The 22087-nt window shown below is 53.4% G+C and overlaps 1 protein-coding gene across 1 annotated transcript; it reads left to right on the plus strand.

Moving 5' to 3' along the window:
* Positions 1–11901: 11901 nt before the first annotated feature.
* On the plus strand, positions 11902–22082 carry Cpsf4l (cleavage and polyadenylation specific factor 4 like). Its single transcript, XM_076870562.2, has 8 exons — positions 11902–12004; positions 12366–12416; positions 14031–14183; positions 16665–16760; positions 17370–17463; positions 17904–17943; positions 19316–19414; positions 21987–22082. Exons 1-8 carry the CDS (start codon positions 11902–11904, stop codon positions 22080–22082), a joined length of 732 nt encoding a protein of 243 aa, XP_076726677.2.
* Positions 22083–22087: the final 5 nt, after the last annotated feature.

Genomic DNA, 22087 nt, shown 5'->3' on the forward strand with positions numbered 1-22087 from the left:
ATGCCTCTGTCCTGAGACACGCCCGAGACAGCAGACACTGAGCGTCTCAACTTAAAGGTGTTCGTGGGGGCCCTCCTTCCTGGACAACTCCAAGCAGGGACCAGCAGCTAGTTCCGGGCGACAGTGTGATTTTAATTCAGCTCTCAGCCAACATTTCCCCAAACCCGAGGGGATCCAAATCCGCCTGGCCCACTGAGGAAGCTGCTAGCCCCGCCCAGGCCCCCTCCTCCATCCCCACCCCCTGCTCCTATGGGGCACCTCCTGTTTGGTTCTGTGAGCGCGATGACGGCTGTGTGTGTTCACAGTCGCGACTGTGCAAGGTGCTGGTCTCTGCACAGGCCGTATTTAAAGCTCCTAACCACTCGGTGAGGTCCACACTCTTCCTGTCGGCCGCCCAGGACAGAGGCCCTGCTGCAGCACTCGGGGGAGCACCCACCTCCCTCCCGGCTGCTGGCCCTGCCCTTGCCAAGTTCACTTCCGTCTCTGTCACGCAGGACCAGAGGTGCCATCGAGGCTGTCCCACATGGTGTTCACCTTCGACCCTATTGTGTCACCCGTATCCAAGCCACCCCTCCTCTCCACCAAGGCTGGGACACATTCCCAGAGGAACGCAGGATGGCAGATACCTGAGGAATTCTTCATCTCCCGCCCGGGGTTTAGAGATGGGAAGAACCTGGGCCCCAGGGCAGGGCCGTCCAAGGTGGAGATGGCTGGCATCCTTGGCTCTGGCCTGGCAGGGGAGGGCTAGCTGAGGGGATGGACCCATGGGCCCAGGGTGGGGTGGCTGGGAGATGCCAAGATGGAGCGGCCGGTCTCAGGTGTTTGCCACACTCCCGGCCCCTCCTTGGCTGCCGCTGAGCCTGGACCCTAGCAGGACAGCCTTTCCACCTGTGGGCAGGCCCCCTCCCTGGCACACCCCTCACCTGAGCTGTTAACCTGGGCACAATTCACTCCTGGGCCCTGAGGCCCCACTGGAGATGCAGGAAAGAAAGTTAGGAATAAAATTGGAAGGCTTCCCTCCCCCTTCCCCTTTGCAGTCTTCTGCAGGCCCCGTGGCTTCCGGCCAACCGCCAGATGGGAGTCGGGAGAGAAGGTTTGGGAGGAGGGAGCAGCGTTCCCAGGCAGATGGATGTCAGTGGTTTGGCCTTGGAACCTGTTGCCCCCACCCCGAGGCGAGGCTTGTTCTTCCAAAGGGAGACGCCCAGGAGTGGCCTCGAGAGCCCAGGGTGGCCGCCTTCCCCGCAGGAATCCAACCCCAGTGACATTTGGCACGTTGAAAAATATCTACCGAGGCCACAGGGATTGACTGCATTTTATTTTCCTTCTGTGCCCTGTTTTGTTCCAGAAAGTTCTGGAGGCGGTCTACAGAGATAATCAACTACAATAGGACAAAAATAGATGAGAGCAAGAACAAGGCAGGAGCCACCGGTGCAACCCACCAGGGGCGGGGCCGCGGAAGCTTCTCCGGTGGGCCACCACAGTTCTCAGAGGCAGGCTGCACACGGGGCTCTGAGCTTCCTGTTGGTCAAAGCAAAAAGGGCAACTAGCCGGCTTCCAGACTCACAAGGTCAGGATGAACCCAGAAGCAGATGGGGCTTCCTAACACTAAGGTCTAAAAGCAATCCGTGGGACCTTGGAAGGGCCAAGGTCACATTCCAGGCCAGGGTCTCAGCAGAGGTCTCCTGATGCAGAGCAGCAGGCTGAATGTTTACATTGTCAACATCTTAACAATCCCCCTGGAGGTGGGGACTTCTGGAGGTCATTGAGGTCATGAGTGTGGAGCCCTTGTGAATAGAATTAGTATCCTTGGAAAAGAGGCCCCAGGCCATGCTACACCTGTAATCCCAGTGACTCTGGAGGCTGAGGCAGGAGGATCGAAAATTCAGGCCAGGCTAGAAAACTTAGTGAGACCCCATCTCAAAATAAAAAATAAAAGTGGACTGGGGATGTAGCTCAGGGGTGTAGTGGTAGAGGCTGGTCTTAAACTTGGGATCCTCCTGCTTCAGCCTCCCCACTTGCTGGGATTAGAGGTGTAATGCCATCATGCTAGGCCAAGTCACATTTTTTTAAATTCAAAGCATGAAAAAGATTTGTGGAGTCCCGTGAGGGTAAGGATATATCCTTACCTTATAAAATTACCTGCATGACTGAGAAAATCAGCACCTTTTTTTCACTAATAGAGGGCCACTGTGTGGGTAGACTTGAAAAGTGGCTGCGTAGGGAAAGCTTTCTTTCTTCTTTTTTGGGGGGATGGGTACAGGGATTGAGCCCAGAGGTGCTTTACCCCTGAGCCACATCCCCAACCCTCTTTATTTTAAGACAAGGTCTCCCTAAGTTGCTTAGGACCTCACTAAATTGCTTGAATTTGCAATCCTCCTGCCTCAGCCTCCTGAGTCCCTGGGATTACAAGCATGTGCCACCGAACCCGGCTGCATAGGGCAAGCTTTCTAATTCCACATCCTAAAATCAAAGGAAGGAAGTCATTAAAGTGCTTTTTGTGTGGTGCTGGGGACTGAACCGGGGGTCTTGTGCATGCAAGGCAAGCGCTCTACCAACTGAGCTAGATCCCAGCCCGGGAGGAAGGCATTGAGAAGACAGCTGCCCAAGGCCTGCCCTCTGTCCTCTCCTGGCTGACCAGAAAGACCGCCCTGAGCAATAGCACTTCCTCCCCTTCCCTTTTTCTTCCTCCTCTTCTTCCTCATTCCTCCCTCCTCCTCGCCTGCCCCCTTCTATACTGAGAATTGAGCCCCGGTCCGGCACATGCTAACCAAGTCTCTACCACTGAACTGCATCCCCACCACCCCACATATTTTTTTATTGATTTGTTTATTTGTTATTTATTTACAGTGGGGACACCCCCAGCTACACCCCCCAAGTCCTTTTTTTCTGGTGGTGCTGGGGATGGAACCCTGGGCCTGGTAAAAGGCAAGCGCTCTACCAACTGAGCTATATCCCCAGCCCCTTTCCTTACTTTTTGAGTCAGGGTCTTGCTAAATTCCGCGAGCCAGCCTTGAATTTGTAATCCTCCTGCCTCAGCCTCCGGAGTGGCTGGGATTAGAGTTTCTTACAACCACGGTTCCTCCCTGGCTCTCGGGCAAATGAGAGCTGACTGCAGAGAGCTGGAGGTTGTATTTTCTGAAAACAAAAAATGTCTGTAGTGCTGGCTCATTTATTTGTCAAATAAGTGTCAAACACCTACCATATGCCAAGCTCTCTGGAAGGTGCTAGGGCTATAGATAAGATAGATACAATCCCAGGTTGGCAGTATGACTTTGGTGGGCTCCTTCCACCATGAAAATTGTTAAAATGCTACCTTACTTTGGTTACATATATTTTCTTGGGATTCCTCCTCACCCCACACACACTGGGAATTGAACTCAGGGACACTGAGCCACATCCCCAGCCTTTTTTTTTTTTTTTGAGACAGGTTCTTGCTAAGTTGCTTAGGCTGACCTCAAACTTGAGATCCTCTTGCCTCAGCCTCTGGAGTTGCTGGGATCACCGCATGCGCCCACATGCCCGGCTCTTGGTTTTAAAATAAATTAGGACGTGCTGATGGGACCCTAACTGTGCTGAAGGCCCTGGCACTGTGTTGCTCAGCCTGGTGGAGAAGCCACCCAGCTGGGCCCAACCTCAACGGCTTGGGGCGCAGGGTGAGAACAGACACCACAAGCCAAAGAGGAGCCAAAGCTTGGCCTCAGCTGCTGAAGGCTCTGGAGAAAAGGCACCCTAGGTGCTGGGACAGAGGAGAATCCGGGTCTCATCTCAGATAAGGTGATGGACTGGAGACTCCCTAAGGAAGAGGCGTTAAAACCCGACCAAAAGGGTGTCCACAGCTTGGTCTCACCTCCTCCAAAAGCCTCCCTCTCCTTGCCTATGTTGGAACCGAGTGGTCCTGCAGTGACCCTACAAATGCATTGCCCAGGACACGCTCTTGGGAAGTCAAGGACACACCTGCTTTTCACTTTAGCATCTGGGTGTCATGAAAGTTCCCAGAGAGGAAGACTGAGGGGGCAGTGATTTGGGGGAATTGGAATTTGGTCTCAGAGGTAGGGAAGCTGTATTAGCTTCCTGTCACTATTAACAAATACCTGAGGTGATAAACTTAAGAAGAGAAAAGGTTTGTTTTAGCTCACAGTGTTGGAGGCTTCCCTCCATGGCTATGGCCCCATTGATTTTGAGCCTGTGGTGAAGCAGCAGACCACGGAGGGAGCAACGGCCAGGAACTGAGAGAGAAGGAGAGAGACGGACAGAAAGAGGAAGGGGAGGGGCCTGGGTCCCATTCTCCCCTTCAAGGACATACCCCAGTGACCTAAACCCTACCACTAGGCCCCTCCTTTTAAGGGCTCCCCTACCTCCCACTAGCATCACTCTGGGGACAAAGTCTTTAACACATGCACCTTTGGGGGACATGACATGAAATACAGGAGGAGCCATTTCAAGTCGTTCAGCTGTTAGGACCTGAACTTTGGTGTCAAAGTCGGAACCTTCAATGGGATGGTGGTAGGAGGTGGGGCCCTTGGAGGTGGTTAAGTTTAGATGAGGACGGGGACTGCAGGCTGGGGAGCGGCCTCCACGGGAACTGAGCCTGCCAGCCCTTGATGTCAGACTGCCCAGAATTCTGACAGATCCGTGTCTGCTCTTCAGATGACTGCTCTGTTTCAGCGGCCCCGGCTGACGGTGACGCCGGGTGGCTGCGTGCTGGAGGAAACGCAGCCGGATGTGGAGCTGTTGACCAAGAGATGGAACCCAAGGCCCAGCTAAGAACTGAGGACCGGACAGGCGTGAGAGGCCCTGGCTGGAGGGGAGGTCAGGACGGGCCGGCTCAGGGTCCACCGCGTCTCCCTCTGGCACCCAGGTCCAGGGTCAGGGTGGTTTATCCAGGCTGGCAGAAGGGGGCCACCCTCTGGCACTTGCTCCTGCCACCCACATCCCTGGGCTTTGTGAACAAAATGGGCACAATTGACTCCCTGTCAACAGTCAGGCCTGGGGCGTTTTTCCATCTGGGCTCTGTCTGCCTCGTGACCCGAGAATTATCCACAGATGCAGGCTGGAGGGCAGTCTGGGGATGAAAATGGAGTTTTTCTTCCAGATCCCATTGACCCAAAGGCAGATCCAGCGTGTGACCTTGGACTCACAGTCCACCGAGCCAGGCTCACCAGGCCAGGCCTGGGAGGACAATTCTGTCACTGTCCTGGTCACAGCCAGAGAGCGGATCCCTGTTTATAGGACACCCTCCACCCGGGTGAGGTGTCCACCCACAGGGGAAACGTGAGCCCAGCTGCTGGGTTAGGACTTTGTTAATAATTATGGTCTGCTTGACCTTCTAGGTTTTCTTTCCTTTTACGTTATTATTTATTTATTTATTTATTTAGGTCCTGGGGATTTGGCTGCTTTACCACTGAGACACATTCCTGGCCATTTTAGTTGCTAAGGGCCTGGGAAAGTTGCCGAGCCTGGCCTGGAACTTGCTATCCTCCTGCCTCAGCCTCCTGAGTCGCTAGGACGACAGGTGTGCATCTCGGCACATTTTTGTTTGTTTTATTGTGTGTGTGTTTCATAAAGGACAGGATGGTTTCTCGGGGTCCAAGGGCAGGGGAACTTCTTTCCCTGGCTGCTTGGCAGCTGCTGGAATCTGACTGAGGGTCTGCTGGATGCAGTGGGTTCTCTGGAGAGCAACCCCAGGACTCTGCAGACCTAGGGTTCCCTCTCAGATGCAAATTTACCGACGTCACAAAGCAGGTCTCTTTGTGACTCCCCAAGGCCTGAAGCTGCAGCAGCCTCCCATCTGGAGACCCAGCCTAAACCAAAGCCTCGGCTTCCCAAATGCAAGCAAGTGCAATCCGGGCTCAGCCCTTGAAGTTGCTCTTCCTGTCCATGGCTTTGTCCCGTGTCCTCCAAAGCCTTCCCTGGACGCCCACGTGGGAGCTAAGTGGTCCTGTGATAACCCCTCCGGTGCCTCTGTCCCCGCACGGCCCCACTGAACCACCAGGGCGTTGTTGGTCAAGTGCCCACTGCCTTGTCTCCTCACTGCTGCTAGGACAAATGACCACGGATGCAGTGGCACCCCATGACACAGGGTATGGCAGTTCTTGAAGTCAGAAGGTCCACATGACTCTCTGGGCTAAAATCAAGTTGTGGGCAAGGCCACCTCTGTCTCTGGGGGAGGCCCTCCTAGCTTCTGGAAATCTCCTGCACGTCTTGGCTCAGGGTGTCTTCAAATCCAGCTGAGGAGAGTCTTTACCTCTCTCTAAGGGCTGGGGTGTAGTGCAGAGGGGGAGTGCTTGCCTCACAGGTGCCAGGCCTGGGGGCCTTCCACAAGCACAAAACAACTGACCTCTCTCTGCCCCGCCCCCACCTCTCTCTCTGGCCTCCCTACCACCCTCTTGAAGGCCCCCAGGGATGATGTTGGGCTACCAAGACAATCGAGGATACGCTGTCCACGGCAAGTCCTTAAGTGAGTTGCCTCTGTGAAGTCCCCTTTGCCACAGTGGTGACATATTCACAGCTTCTGGGGTTGGGGTGCAGCCCCCGTGATTCTGCTGACCATCTCTCCTGGGCAATTGACTGTCTTGCTCGTTCTGATCTTTGGAGTGAGTAGAAGTTGACAGGTTGAGTGAGTGAGTGACGGAGAGCTTCCCACAGGGGCAGTGGGCCAGAAGCCAGCTCAGGATAGCCTGAAGGAGGGACCCTGGCCACACAGGAAGAGATCAGAGCGTAACCTGAGCTGGCCCCATCTGTCACGGCTGCCAACTCAGGTTTGGGGACAGTTTGGCCTGCTGCCTTCCCAAACTGTGGTCACAGGGCTCCTTCTCTGCAAAGCATGGGGGGCCGTGGGTGAAGCTGGGTCCTGGGGAGTTTTCCATCTGAGTCCAAGGAGGCTTTGACCAGTTTGCTCAGCCTGGAGGGGCCCTGGACACAGAATGGAGGAGGGGAGGGTGATCTTAAAACCACACTGAGCCAGGTATGGTGGTGCACACTGGTAATCCCAGTGGTTCTGGAGGCTGAGGCAGGAGGATCTCAAGTTTGAGGCCAGTCTCCGCAACTTAGTGAGGCCCTAAGCAAATTAGCAAGACCCTGTTTTAAGATTAGAAAAATAAAAATAAAAAGGGCTGGGGTGGGGGCTCAGTGGTAAAGCACCCCTGGATTCAATCCCCAGAACACCTCCCTAAAACAAACAAACAAAGCCCACACTGAGAAGTACAGGAAGAAAGCCGTGAGGTCTCCCTTTCAAGCCAGGGCAGAATCCCTGAGCCTTAAATGTCCCATCTCCTTGATTCTTAGTCCAAAACATGCAGTCTCACTCAGAGGTCGGCAGAAGCTGGATCACTGCCCTGGGGCCCAGGGATTTTGTCTCTCCTGCCCAGGGGAGCAGGGCCCTTCCCCAGGCGGCAGCGTGGGAGCTGAGAGGGGCGTGGCTTGGGGGTCACCCAGACCTGAGCTCGGGTCTTTGGAAGCTGGGTGCTGGTCCCAGAATTGACTGACTCAGACACTCTGGCCCCTGGGCCACTCTGCCATGTACTTCAAGTGGCTATTGTGAGCTCAACAGCTGTCCCTGCCAAGTGGCATCTTTGGGGCACAAAGAATAGTGGAGAGAGCAGGGCACACTGGGCCATTGTTCCTGGAGTGGAGCAGCAGCAGCTGTGGTCACCGGAGGCTCCTGCTGACCTCCATCTCCTCGCATCTCTAGGTCTCTCCAGCTGCCAGACCCTCCTGGCTGAAGCTCGCTGCAGCCCCCCCAACTGCAACTGGACAGGGGACCCCAGCCTCCACAGCACCTCTCATCAGGGACCCTCAGAAACAATGACCTTGAAGAAACGTGGTGCCTTGGACCTGGGAGGAGGGCACCTGGGTCCTGGAGCATCAGGCACATGTGTCCTCTTATCTGGGCCTGGGCAGGGGAGGACAGCAGACAAGTCCCAGGTCTCAAGGACAACTCTGATAAAACCACTGTCCTGGGCCAGGCCCCCAGGGGTGCCTATCCTCAGACCTCCCAAGTGGGTGGCACCTATTGGTTCCATTTTACTGGTGTGGAATCTGGGCCTCAGAGAGGCCATCAAATGCCTGGCCCAAGGTTACAGGCTGGTGGCTGAGCCCAGAGGAGCTGTGACTGCCCCCTGCCACTCTGCACCTCCCCAGCACTGGGGGTATTTGCGTGGGGATCAAGGCAGGTGCACAGGATCAAGGGGACAAGGGTGAGGCCCATGTGTCCCCCAAGGCACCAGCTGTGATGGATTCAAGGCCAGGGGTGGGGGTGTGGGGCACACTGACCCGCCAGGCCCTGTAGCTAGAGAATTCCACAGCTCCCGGCCCCAGCCCCCTGCTTTCCAGGGCGGTGCATTCATAAAGGGAAAGGAACAGCGTGCTGATGATTCAGGGAATTTGCAGCCAGCGCTAAATGAGAGACTCATAATGACAGTGATTAAAAATTAATGCCAGTGTTTGTGCAGTGATTTGGGTGTCCACTCTGCACCCATGAATTAATTAATAAATGACAATGTAAGCACTCAGCCTAAGCTGCAGGGCACAGAAGCTGGATGGGGGAGCTCCAGAGGGGACATCCCCAGGCTGGGGCACCTGGCCCCTCCTCAAGGGCATCGCTGGGAATTGTCTGGCCTGAGGATCACTTCCTGTTTGTGCACAGTGGGGTGCTGAGCCATCTCAGTAGCTGTGAAATAGTCTTAGGGGACAGGGCAGTCCCCCCCTGGTCTCAGTGATATATCTCTGTCACCCAAGTCCTCCAGTGTCTATTGGTTCAACTGTGGATGGGGTGAGGTCTCCTGAAATTAAATTTCCAAGTAGGAAGTTGTGTTAATTTCCTGTGGCTGCTGTAACAAATGACCCCAAACTGGGTGGCTTAAAACAACAAAATTTTAGGCTGGGTGCAGTGGGGTATGCCTCTAGCCCCAGCTAATTGGGAGGCTGCGAGGCAGGAGGATGGCAAGTTTGGGGCCAGACTTGATAACTTAGCAAGACTCTGAGAAAAATAGAATAATAATAAAAAGGGCCGAGAAGCTAGCTCAGTGGTAAACCACCGCTGGGTTCAATCCCCTGGACCTCAAAGGAAACCAAGCCCAGAGACGTATTTCTCTCACACTCTGGAGGCCAGAAGTCCCAAATCAGGGTGCCACAAGAAAAGAACAACAGGTGCCGCAGGGCTGGCTCCCTCTGAAGGAGCCTCCGACCCTGTTCCTGTCTCTCCAGCCCGTGGGGTGGCGCCAGGAAAGCCTTGGCTCTCTGGGGCCGGTGGACGGCCCCAGTCTCCCCTGTCTTCACGCAGCCCAATCAGTGTCTCTTCAGTACTGGTGTCTCAAGTGTCCCTCTCTCTCTCACAAGTCGCCCGTGACCCAGTTTAGAGCTTGCCCTCTTCCAGGATGATCTCGTTTGGAGATGCTTACCTCAATGGCACCTGCGAGGACTCCCTAGACAAGATCCCATTCACAGGAACCAGGGGTTACTTAGGATTGAGATGTTTTTTTGGGCCAACACAGTTCAATTCACTACAGAAGGGATTTGATTGATTGATTGTGCTGGGGACTGAACTCAGGGGTGTTTTACGACTGAGCTACATCCACAGACCTTCTTGTTTGTGTATTTTTTCTTGAATTTTGAGATCGGATCTAAGTTGCCAAGGCTGGCTTCAAACTTGTGATCCTTCTGCCTCAGCCTCCTTAGGAGCTGGGATTGTGAGCGTGTGCTACTGCACCCAGCCAGAAGGCATTGTGAATAAGCAATCTCCCAGCTATGTGGGATCCACCCTGTGCCTTCTGCTGGCCAGGACATGGGGTACAGGGAGCCCAGGTGAAGGAGGAAAGCTGGGGGTTCTGGTTCCTGCTCATCTCCAACTAAGACCGCTTTCAGGCCAGAGTATCAGAAATCACCTCGAACTATATCTCCAGGCCTCAGATGTTAATTTCTTTTTTTACTCTTTATTTTAATCTATATTATATTTTATTTGTTTTATGATCTGATCTTTTCATTTTTATTGGTGCATTATAATTATACATAATAGTGGGATTCACTGTTATGTGTTCACATGTGTACACAACACAGAATATAATTTGGTCAGTATTATTCCATAGTTATCTCCCCTGCTTTTTTTTTTTTTTTAATATTAGTTGCTGATGGACCTTTACTTATTTATGTGTGGTGCTGAGAATTAAACCCAGGGCCTCACATGTGCTAGGTAAGTGCTCTGCCACTGAGCCACGACCAGCCCCCAGCCCTTTTTATTTTGAGACATGGTCTAACCAAGTTGTCCAGGCTGGCCTCAAATATGTAATCCTCCTGCCTCAGCTTCCCAAGTAGCTGAGATGACAGGCGTGCCATACTGCCTGGCCACCAGCCTTTCCCTTGGTCTGTTGGGTGTGTTCTCAGAGCTCTGTGCCCCCTTCTTGTCAGAGCCTCCGTGGGCTGGACGGAGCCTCCACAACAACCTCCCAGACCCGCTGAGGCCCTGGCTGCCGACCCTTCCTCCCTCTGCTGAGGCCGCTTTCCGCCTCGTTGTCTGATTGTGTGGCTCCTTGTTGTGTCCACGCTGGACGGAGCCACCTGAGGCTGGACACACCTCCCTCCAGGACAGAGATGCGCAGGGATGCGTGTGGAAGGCCTCGTCAGGAGACCTGGCCTCCCCTGAACTGCCTGTCCTGCCAGGCTGCTGTGAGCCTCTCCTGGGCTCATGTTGACAGGTAAATGTCCTCTCAGGGTCCCATCGACGCACAGAATGAGGCCAAGAGAAGCGAAGGCTTCCATCCTGGGCCCTCTCGTCCCTACCCTCAACCTCTCACCCGCTCTTGTCCAGGGTGGCCCCAGCGCATGGAAACCCTGGGATCACGTCCCGCCCCTCCCAGCCCACCTGGGCTCCAGGTGTCCCTCTCTCCTGCAGTGTTCAAAGGAACAACAAACTAGGTGCGACAGCCTCCGGAGGGAGCGGCAGGCTGGCTCCTGTCTCACAGCGCCAGCCTGCAGGGCGTGCCCACCTCTCCCGCTGGGGTTCTGGTCCATGGGCATCCAAAGCCAGTGTGGCTCTGGAAAGGGTCCCTTCTAGGAGAGGCCAGGCCCATGCAGGGCTGTAGCAGGGGGAGGGGAAGCCTGTCTAATTAGAGCCTCAAATGCTCCTTTGAAAGCGTTTTTTCTGATGTCCCCAGCCCTGCGGGCAGGGGGGTGGTGTAATAATAATAAAACAACATTTGCATAGGGATTTCATTTACAAAGCACTTTCTCAGGGGTGGGAGGCGCTATGGGGGCCGTGGAATCCTGGGAGGCGGCCCTGGCCTTGGGTTGGTTCCACCCTCCAGTGTGCGGGGTAAACAAAGCCCTATTCATCCAACTGTTTCCGATCCCCTGGCCTACGTTCCTTTCTCCCTCTCCCATGGAGAATTCACTTAGGGCTTGTCACTCAGGATAGAAAAGGGGCATCAGGAGTCCCAGAGGGAGGGGTGACTGGCACCCTGTGGGGCCCGTGCCCTCTGGCTCCACACTCTGAATCAGAACACCTCCGCTGCGGTCGGTTTGTGCAACTCTCTTGCTGCCCACGTTTGTGTCTTCATGTGCACCGTGTCAGCCCAGGTTTGTTGTGTCTGCAAATGCTGTGTGCATTGGATGACATGCAGAGATAAGCAGGTGCAGGTCTTTGCTAATCCCTTCCCACCTGAGTGGGAAGTGAGACTAAGGGACATAGTATAGGGCCCTGGGGCCACTGCACCTGCAGGGGTGGGAGGGCTGAGGCAGCCGGGTCCCCCTCCTGAACCACCCGGGTAGAGATCACTGGCAGTTAGCTGCCAACCAGCATCCTTGGAGTGGGGGGCGCACCGGGCCCTGGCCCCTTAAGGGCTGATGAGCTATATAGGGTCCACCTGTAGGGCCCTCGCAACCTGCAGCAGGCCCAGCAGGAGATAGAAGATGGAGGAGGTGATTGCCGGGTTGGAGCGCCTCACCTTCGCCTTCGAGCAGGATGTGGAGCTGCAGAGAGGCACTGGGCTCCTGCCTTTCCAGGGCATGGACAGTGAGTGAGGGCAGCCCCTCTCTGCAGGACTCTGCTCAGCTCCCTCACCGCGGGGCCCCTTAGCTCTGGCTCTGGGTAACCCGTTTTCCAGATTGAGAGAGGCGGAGAGGTGACTCCACAGGAGGGCCCTGGCCTCCCAGTCTTTCAGGCTGGTCTGAGGCCCCTCCATCTCCTGTTTCAGAGCTGGGGGGTTTAAGTTGAGGCTTGGAGGCTGGTCTGGAGGCTTCCAAAGGGCTGGAACTTGAGGGCTCACAGGCTCGAGCCAAGGGGCCGTTTAGGTGGCCCTCGGTGGCGGAGGGGGGTGAAGGTCCCCATGCCCACAGCTGCAGGTAAGCTGTCTTCTCCTCTCCCTTCCCCCCAGAGTCGGCCTCAGCCATGTGCGTCTTCTTCGCTAAAGGGCTCTGTGCGAAAGGTGAGCTGGGGCAGGTCTGGGTTGGGCAGGAGCGGGGGCGAGCAGGGCCACACTGGGCTTGGTGGGGGCTCTGCCTGGTGGGGTAGGAAGTCCACTGTGCCCCATGGGGTGGAGAAACTGGGAGTGGGCAGAACTTGGTCTTTTTTTTTTTGGTGCTGGGGATTGAACCCAGGGCCTTGTGCACACTATCAACTGCGCTACATTCCCAGGCCCAGAATTTGCTCTTATAGTCGGCCAGCCACAAGTGCGTGGGTAAACGGAGCAGCCTGCGGGCTCCTGCATTTGTGTCAGTGTCCAGGGCTGCCTGGAAGGGCTCTCCCTCTTCCTGCCTGTGTGGGTGTTTCTGGGCTTCTGCCTGGGTGTCCAGGAGGCTCAGGCCTCCTTGTTCTCTCCTTCTAGCGAGGACAGTGCCATCCTCTCCCTCCAAGTCAGTGTAGAAACTGGTCAAGTGCCCCAACTACACCTTATGACTTCTGCTAGCTCTGGCCACCATCTTTGAAACGCTACAAAGATCAGCCACCACTTCTGTCCCACCCAGCCTATGGATCAAGCCGTGCCCACCTCCTTAGCCCCTCCCCCAAACAAACCTTCTGGGGAGGCCTGACTTGCCCATGGGGGCTCCTGACTCCTCTTCTGGTTCATGGGCCACTCTGAAGCTCTTCCCATAGAAACAAGCAGTTGCCCCAAAATCTTGCCTCCAGTTTTAAGGGTTCCCAGGCTTCCTGGAGTCTGCCTATTGATCTAGGCCAAGAAATTCTTTATGAATTGGACCTGTTTAGGGGATCCCTGTGATTCTGTCCTAGGAAGCTGGGAGGCTGGAGGGGCCCAGGTAGGGAGGCCCTGAAGCCATATTTGCTCACCTGCCTTGTTTGTGGCCCTGGACAGTGTGGGTCAAGAAGGGAAATGGGCTCACTGGTCACCCAGGCCTCTGTGGGTCCACTGGCTGGCAGTGACACCCTCTCTCCAAGAAATAAAGCGGTTATTGTGGACTGTCAGACCAAGCATGGCCAGGGTGGAGGAAAGGGGACTTGAAGGGAATACCTTTCCTGTCCCCAAGATTCCTTCAGAGTTGGCCAAGCATGAGGCTGGCCCTTCTTAGAGGGTTAGGAACCAGGGTGTCTTTCTGCCTGGGAGATGCCACCTTGGGAGGAAGATGAAGAAATAGATGTGACATTTCCAAAGTTGGCTCTTAAATGGCCACATTTTTCCAGATCAGGAAGCTGAATGCGTTTTTCAGAGACGTGAGTTCAGTAGGCCCTCAATGAGGACTTGCTAAGTGCCAGGCGGGCTGGGTGTGGGCCTCCAGGGCTATGCTCTGGTAGAAGGAGAGGGGTTCATGTTGGGGTGCGAGGAGGCAGCTGTCCCAGGCCTGGGGCTTCCTGAGGTTTGCCGCAGGGAGGTGTGCCAGGCAGAGGCGTGGAGTGGGAACTGCCATGCTCAGACAGCTTGCCCTGCATGGCACCTTGGTGCTGTCCTGGTCCCTCCCAGGGTCCAGGTGGGATGCAGGAGGGCAGCTAGGGACAAGCCCTGCACCCCCTAGGGAACGCCTCGGAGGCTGAGGCGGGCCAGCTGTGGGTAGGTGGGAGCCTCGAAGTGGCGCACTGGTGTCTGCAGGGAAGCTCTGCCCCTTCCGGCATGAGCAGGGTGAGAAGATGGTGGTGTGCAAGCACTGGCTGCGCGGGCTCTGCAAGAAGGGCGACCACTGCAGGTTCCTGCACCAGTACGACGTCACCAGGATGCCCAGGTGCTACTTCTACTCCAAGTTCGGTAATGCCCCGGCCTGGCTCAGCCCCCCACCCTGGAGGGTGACGGGGGTGGGGTGAGTGGGAAGGAAGTAGTTTGGGGGGCAGGGCACCCATAGGGGGTCAGGTGTGTCCCAGGAGACCAGCCGGGGCTGTCTGAGCCCCAGGTGCGTCTGCTTCCCCACAGCCTCAGACAACTGCAGCCTGCCACCCTGCCCTTGCCTGCCCTCACCTGTCCCCACCCAAGGGGACAGCGGCATTATTTCCTTCCCCAGTCCTGCCTGGCTAATGCACACCCAGGCTGACTGGGAGTAAGTCTCCAGGGAGCCATCCCCGACCAGGACTCCCCAAGCAGAGGCACAGTCACGGTGCTTACCACACCCACAGGCACCACACCATGGCCCTCTCTCAACCATCTTGTGACTTCCAGCTCTTACTTTAGAAGAGAAACAAAACAAAACAAAAAACCTTTGTGTTGCTTCCATAAATGGAAAACTAGCATGACGTGTCGGAAATAAAAGGCAACTGTAAACCTAAAACCTGAGGTTCGGAAGTCTGGCCCCTGAAATTATCTTGTGTGGTCAGGCCTGCTCTGGCATCTCACCTTCCTCCTGGCCGCAGTCCTTCTTTGGTCATCGAAGGGCTCTTTAGGGGGAAACCGCAGCCCCCCTCCACCAGCTGGAGAATGGAGTGTGAGCCTGCTTCAGAGCCTGCCCTTCCCAGCAGCACTGTAGCTCAGTGCTTTCCTGAGCTGGAAGATCATCCTTTAGGATGATCTAGTTCAGTGGGTTTCAAACTGTGTTCCAAACAGAGCGGCCAGCAGAGAGAGCTGTGTCGCACACCCCTCGTTTAGGAGGCTCAGGGCCAGCTTCAGGACACTTATGTGCGTAGCCATTCCCTGCGGGCTGATGGTAAGGCTCCTCCGAGGCCAATAGTCCACTCCCAGAAGGTGAGGGCCACCCAGTTCACGAGGACTGCCTGCATATCATTCTGGAAAGACAGGAATTTATCTGGGAGTCTGGGTGCCCCTGGTCATTGCCCAAGGCTTTATCATTTTAAAATGTCACTTATGCATTCTCTCAATAATCCGCGGTAGATTTCACTTGGGGATTAGACACTGTACTGTGGATGGAAACAGGAATAGGACCCAGTCCCTTTCTGCCCTTCAATAACTAATTATAGGGAAGAGACATTTAAACTCATGACTACTGTAAGTAATCTATGGTTTTGTTCTTAGAGTAAATGAATCTCTGATATTGCATCAAAGTAATTATCATTATTCTTGGATTTAAAGATTTTAAAAATACTGCTAGGGGAGCGTGAGGGTCTAGGATATCCCAGGTCTTCCCAAACTCCTGGGACAAGTGACCCAGGTGTATTCTGAGAAGCCAAATGAAGACTGCGCTGCTGCTGCCACCTGCTGGCCATGCTCAGGATGCAGCGTCATGAAAGACCACACCATCCCCCAAACCCTATTGTTTCCTTCTAGCAAATGTTGGCCAGACTTGGGGGTGAGGTCACTCCATGTCCTTAGAAGGTTGAAGCCCAGGATCAGAACTCTACCTGGTGATGTACACTGACCATGGGCAAATAAGCCCCTCCTCACTGTGAAGAACCTGGGTGAAAATAGACACGCTTTGGCCCTCTGGGAGCACTGGTGTCCACGTTTGTGAAATGAGAGAGCCAGGAGTCTAAAACTCTCCAGATTCAGGGGCACTCTCTTTTCTAGGTGAAATCTTGCTTTGCCCACTGGGTAAAACGGATCTCTTTGGAGCCGTCTGAAAATTGAAATAGACACTGTGAATGAAGTTCCCTTCAGCTCTGAAAAGCACTGGGTTGTAGTGTCCCCCCACCCCGCAGTGGTACATTGGGAGCATTTACACATACATACTTGGAAGGAGGTGAGAATGGGTTGAATCTTCCTCCACAGATCTTCTTTCCTGAGCAAAGCCTCAGAGGGCTTTTACAGCGACTCCTGGACTTTTACAGTGCCTCAGGGCTGGTGGCTTTGAGGAGACAAATTAAGCGAGAGACCTGGTCCAATCTGCAGACAGGCTCGGTGGAAGCAGCACTCTCTTGGCATTTCCACCACAAGGAGCTGCCCCCGGCTCTGGAGGCAGCATAGTTTCCTTGGTGGAGGTGAAGAGAGGGCAATTTCTCCACCCAAAGTTCTTCTCGGGTCTCCTGCCACTTACCCCGCATCTCCTCTTTCTCCCTCCCCGCTATTTCCTAAGTGCCTTTGGTCCCGGGCTCCTCTGGACCCCGGCCCTGCTCATTCCTCTGAAATGTGTGTATTCACACCCATCCTGCTAAGGAGACCTTGTAGGATCCGCTCTTCTTAGACTGCAGGAAGGATTAGGATTAGAAATATCTTGTCTTCAAACAGCTGCTGCTGACCAGCATAAAGGCCAGCAGGCTTATGTGAGGGCCAAGGTCAGTGTGGCTGGCGAGGTGGGAGACCACGAGGACGAGCCTGCTTGTCCACCAGGAGTGCTGGAATTTTCAGGTGACTGCCACAACAAGGAGTGCACCTTCCTCCACGTGAAGCCAGCTTCCAAGTCCCAGGACTGCCCTTGGTATGACCAAGGCTTCTGCAGGGATGGTGAGGCCTTGAGGGACAGGGACACGGGATGGGGTCTGGGTTGGGCTCTCCACAGGGCAGGGGCCCGACCGCCCATGAGACAGCACTGCTGAAATCTCAGCGGAAGGCCCCCTGTAGCTATCCCCCGCTTGTGCTCCAGTGGAGGGACCCGCTGTGAAGTGCAGCCACGGGCTTCTCGGGGAAGGCCGACTGGGGTCCAATCCCACCTGCAGCTCATTGTGGGCTGCGAGACTTTGTACGAAGTAGTTTAGCCATGGAGACCCTGGCACAGAGAGACTCTGTGTGTTCTTCTCACACCACTGGTCCACATCCCCGCCCTCAGCTGAAAAGCATGACCCACATCCGTGTGATCCTAGAAGTCACAGCAACACTTCCCACCCTACCTATTTCAGGACTTGCCAGCTGACACCTGCCCCAACCCATACTGTCCCCCATCTCAGGATGGCTGGAACTGAGTGCTTCGGGGCAGAACAGAAAGAACCAGATTTATGCATCCTGATCAAGTGGAGGAGTCTGGAACTGCACATACCCTTGCCTGGGAGCTGTTTTGTGTGTCTCTCCCCTCTGGCTAAAGCAGATCTTTCTGACTGGTTTCTCTTTGCCCAGCAGGTCCCCGGTGTAAATACCGCCATGTCCCCCGGATAATGTGTCTCAACTATTTCATTGGCTTCTGCCCTGAAGGACCCAAGTGCCAATTTACCCAGTAAGTAAGATCTCTTGATTACCAACTCCCACCAGAGTGCGGGCCTGGCTTTCTGGATCTAGACCCTCGGTTCCTCTGGCACTGGTACTGGAAGATTAGACGCCTGTCAAGTGTCTACCTGCTGGGTTTTCTTGACATTGCCACCCAACCCTGGAGGTCTCGGTGGCTGATGCGCTCCTGCACACCTTGCTAATGTGTGCTCTTGGCTGGTGACCGAGGTAGACCTCGCCACACTGTTCTAGGAATGAGTACAACATTGATTGCCCGTTCCCCCAGGCTCTGCAGTCCTCTCCCTTGCTCCCTGGCCAGGGTGAGGGGCCCTTCCCTAGGGAGCCCTGACATAGAATCTGCAGCAGGCCGGTGCAGGGAATGTGATGAGATGAGAGCAGACGGGAGGTTAGAGCGAGACTGCCATCTCTCCCTCTCTCCACTTCCTCCAGCCCCAAGATGAACCTCAAATTCAACCCGAGTTACACGAAGGTGAGTGTGGGCAGGCGGGGTGCCTGTGTCTCCCCGCTCACTCTGCTCCCCAGTGATGCCCTGTTTCAAGGGACCCTCACTCCCTCCTGTGATCGACGGGACCCGATCCTGTGGAAGGCACGTGTGGTCATGTAGGAGGGGCACCTTCATGGGGTGGCTTCTCCCAGAACCTGCCGACCTCTAGATCCCCTGTGTTGGGTACACCACAGCCCGGGCTTTCCTCTTCCTTAGCTGGATAACTCAAGGGGGCTTTCTGTTACAGAGAATGGGGCCTGGCTCAGGACTTGGGGCCCAGAGTCAGTTTTCTGAATCAAGGCCATCCCTGATTCAGGAATGTGTCTGGTGTCTAGGGACACAGTCTCCATATTGATTCCAAGTGAGGGCACACACCCTGTCAAGGGTCGGCCAGCTCCAGCCTGTGGCCCCCGACAGCCAGCTGCTGCTGCTTGTTCCACAGCTGGGAGTGTTTTTAAAGAAGGTTGGGGAAAAAACAAAAGAATATTTTGTGATGTGTGAAAATGATCATTTAGTGCCTGTGAGCGCTTCCACACTCACACCCGTCTCCTAGGGTTGGACTCTGGGGCAGTGTGGGAGGCGGGGCTGGCAGTTACTTGGACCAGGGGAGGTGGGGACAGCATGGCTTAATGCCGTCTCCCAGGAGGGAGTTCCTGTTCTCAGGGCTGGATTAGTTATGGGAAAGCACTTTGTTTCCAAGTGAGTCTGGCTTCCTCTCCAGCACGCCTGCTTGTCCTTCTACTTTCCTGCCATGTGTGGAACAGCACAAGGCCCTCTCCAAAGGCCAAGCAGACCTGGCCACCCCATCTTGAACTTCCAGCCTCTAGAACTGTGGGCTAAATAAGTTATCGATTCTCAGGTGTTCTTTTACAGCAGCAGGTAACAGCCTAAGGCAGAAATGTTTCTGTGTGGTCTCTGGCTGTTCTGGGGCTTACAGTGGGAAGGGGTTGCAGCAGAGACCTGATGGGCTGGGGTCTGAATGTTTACTATTTGGTCTATTGGAAGTTTGCTGACCCCTCGTTTAGGTGGCTGAATGTTGGACTGCCACCTAAGTTTGACAAGCAGGTGCAACTGGAGGCAGTTTCTGAGCTCTATGGGAAGGCAGCTTCCTGCCAGTTCTGAGCAAGACTCCTGACAGGAAACAGGACAGTCTGTGACAACTCTGGGGAATTGTAACACTGGGGAAGTACGATTTCTAACTTATCAAAGGCAGGCTTTCTGCACTTGAAAGTGCAAATAAAGGCATTTGGAGACCTGGTTTGATATCAAATGCCAGCACCCTGGCCTGCATGTAGTAGCTGTCTGCACTCGGGGTCTCTGCAGTAGGTGTCTCCTGGTGACCTCACTCTCTCTGCAGCTTGTCAGGCCACGGGACTCAGCTCCTCCTGATTCTGGTGTGGAAGCCCACAAGCCCCCTTCACCAACTCCGGGCTCAAAAGCAGGGCCTGTGCTACAGGTGAGTGAGGAGTGGACACGCGGGGCTGACGCTCTGTTTTGCTGAGGGCCAGGAGGGGATGGCCAGTTAGCTGGAGAATGAGACTCCTTGTCTGCGACAGACATAAAGCCATATTGGAGCTTAGACTGTGAATCAAGAGAATGGGGCGGGGGGGATCGGTAAACCATATGTTATGATGTGGAGTTTCAACAACTTCATCCTAGCTGCATCTCCCATCAGATACGACTATTTGTTTTAAAGCCAATTTGTGCCAGGTATGGTGGCAAACACCTGTGATCCCAGCAACATGGGAAGCTCAGGTAGGGGGAATCACAAGTTGGGAGGCCAGCCTTGGCAACTTAAGGAGACCCTGTCAAAATTAAAAATAAAATGGGCTGGGGGTACAGCTCAGTGTTAGCACCCCTGGGTTCAATTCCCACTACCAAAATAAATAAATAAATAAAAGGCTAAGCTGAACATCATTTATAGTTTGCTGCCTATTCACCCACTCATTCTCTTTGTTATTTACACACACTGATTTCCTTAAGATTTGTAGGTCAGGGATAGAGTTTGCTATAGAAGGAAACACAGCAAGTTGGTTTTCTTTTTCTTTTTTTTTTAATTGGTTGTTCAAAACATTACAAAGCTCATGACATATCATCTTTCATACATTTGACTCAATTGGGTTATGAACTCCCATTTTCATCCCAAATACAAATTGCAGAATCACATCAGTTACACATTCACATTTTTACATAATGCCATATTAGTGACTGTTGTATTCTGTTGCCTTTCCTATCCCCTACTATCCCCCCTCCCCTCCCCTCCCATCTTCCCTCTCTACCTTATCTGCTGTTGTTCAGTTCTCTCCCTTGTTTTTTTTTTTTCTCCCTGCCTTTCCCCTCACAACCTCTTATATGTGATTTTGTATAACATTGAGGGTTTCCTTCCGTTTCCATGCAATTTCCCTTCTCTCTCCCTTTCCCTCCCACCACTCGTCTCTGTTTAATGTTAATCCTTTCCTCATGCTCTTCCTCCCTGCTCAGTTCTTAGTTGCTCTCCTTAAATCAAAGAAGACATTTGGCATTTGTTTTTTAAGGGTTGGCTAGCTTCACTTAGCATAATCTTCTCTAATGCCATCCCTTTCCCTGCAAATTCCATGATTTTGCCATTTTTTAGTGCTGCGTAATACTCCATTGTGTATAAATGCCACATTTTTTTTTTATCCATTCATCTATTGAAGGGCATCTAGGTTGGTTCCACAGTCTAGCTATTGTGAATTGTGCTGCTATGATCATTGATGTGGCAGTATCCCTATAGTATGCTCTTTTAAGGTCCTCAGGGAATAGTCCGAGAAGGGTAATAGCTGAGTCAAATGGTGGTTCCATTCCCAGCTTTCCCAGGAATCTCCATACTGCTTTCCAAATTGGCCTCACCAATTTGCAGTCCCACCGGCAATGTACAAGTGTACCCTTTTCCCCACATCCTCGCCAGCACTTATTGTTGTTTGACTTCATAATGGCTGCCAATCTTGCTGGAGTGAGATGGTATCTTAGGGTGGTTTTGATTTGCATTTCTCTGACTGCTAGAGATGGTGAGCATTTTTTCATGTACTTATTGATTGACTGTATGTCCTCCTCTGAGAAGTATCTGTTCAGGTCCTTGGCCCATTTGTTGATTGGGTTATTTGTTATCTTATTGTTTAATTTTTTGAGTTCTTTGTATATTCTGGAAATTAGGGCTCTATCTGAAGTGTGAGGAGTAAAAATTTGTTCCCAGGATGTAGGCTCCCTATTTACCTCTCTTGCTGAGAAAAAACTTTTTAGTTTAAGTAATTCCCATTTGTTTATTCTTGTTATTAACTCTTGGGCTATGGGCGTCCTATTAAGGAATTTGGAGCCCGACCCCACAATTTGTAGATCGGAGCCAACTTTTTCTTCTATCAGGCACAGAGTCTCTCATTTGATATCAAACTCCTTGATCCATTTTGAATTAACTTTTGTGCATGGCGAGAGAAAGGGGTTCAGCTTCATTTTGTTGCATATGGATTTCCAGTTTTCCCAGCACCATTTGTTGAAGATGCTGTCCTTCCTCCATTGCATGCTTTTAGCCCCTTTATCAAATATAAGAAAGTTGTAATTTTGTGGATTGGTCTCTGCGTCCTCTATTCTGTACCACTGGTCCACCTGCCTGTTTTGGTACCAGTACCATGCTGTTTTTGTTACTATTGCTCTGTATGGTTTTCTTTTTTGCCAACTTATCAGGCAGGAAAAAAAAAATCCTATTTTTTTGGAACAGCTTCTAAGTTGTCCTGAGCTGTGTTCTACAAAGTTACACCAAATGACAGGCAGGAGAGGAGGAACCCTGGCTTCCTTGTACACTTGACTTTATGGGCCTTTCGAAGTCCACAGCCCCATTCTCTGTGGGTGCACGGCTGGCCTTGACTTTGTCTTTTAGCCCTGGAATGAGATAAGCTTTATTCATGAGCAGAATTTATTCAGAAAGCAGCCATCTCCTATGGTTCCCTGGGCAATTTAGGGGTTTTCTCTTGAGAGGTGAATTTTCCAGATGTCATACAATTCACTTTTTCTAGTGTCGGAAAACAGGCCACGTTGCCATGGGATACGGTGAGACTTGGCCACTAGAGGCTCTGAAGAACCCAAGGCCTGGGGAACGGCAGATCCCGTGAAGGCA

The sequence above is a fragment of the Callospermophilus lateralis genome, chromosome 11, assembly GCF_048772815.1.
Source record: "Callospermophilus lateralis isolate mCalLat2 chromosome 11, mCalLat2.hap1, whole genome shotgun sequence".
In the NCBI taxonomy this organism is placed as follows: Eukaryota; Metazoa; Chordata; class Mammalia; order Rodentia; family Sciuridae; genus Callospermophilus; species Callospermophilus lateralis.

What these genes read in the sequence shown, in the direction of transcription:
- Cpsf4l (XM_076870562.2), top strand. Translation starts at nt 11,902, where the DNA reads ATGGAGGAGGTGATTGCCGGGTTGGAGCGCCTCACCTTCGCCTTCGAG. An exon ending in GCCTTTCCAGGGCATGGACA is followed by an intron (nt 12,005 to 12,365) that starts GTGAGTGAGGGC and finishes CCTTCCCCCCAG; the next exon opens with AGTCGGCCTCAGCCATGTGC. An exon ending in TCAACCCGAGTTACACGAAG is followed by an intron (nt 17,944 to 19,315) that starts GTGAGTGTGGGC and finishes CTCTCTCTGCAG; the next exon opens with CTTGTCAGGCCACGGGACTC.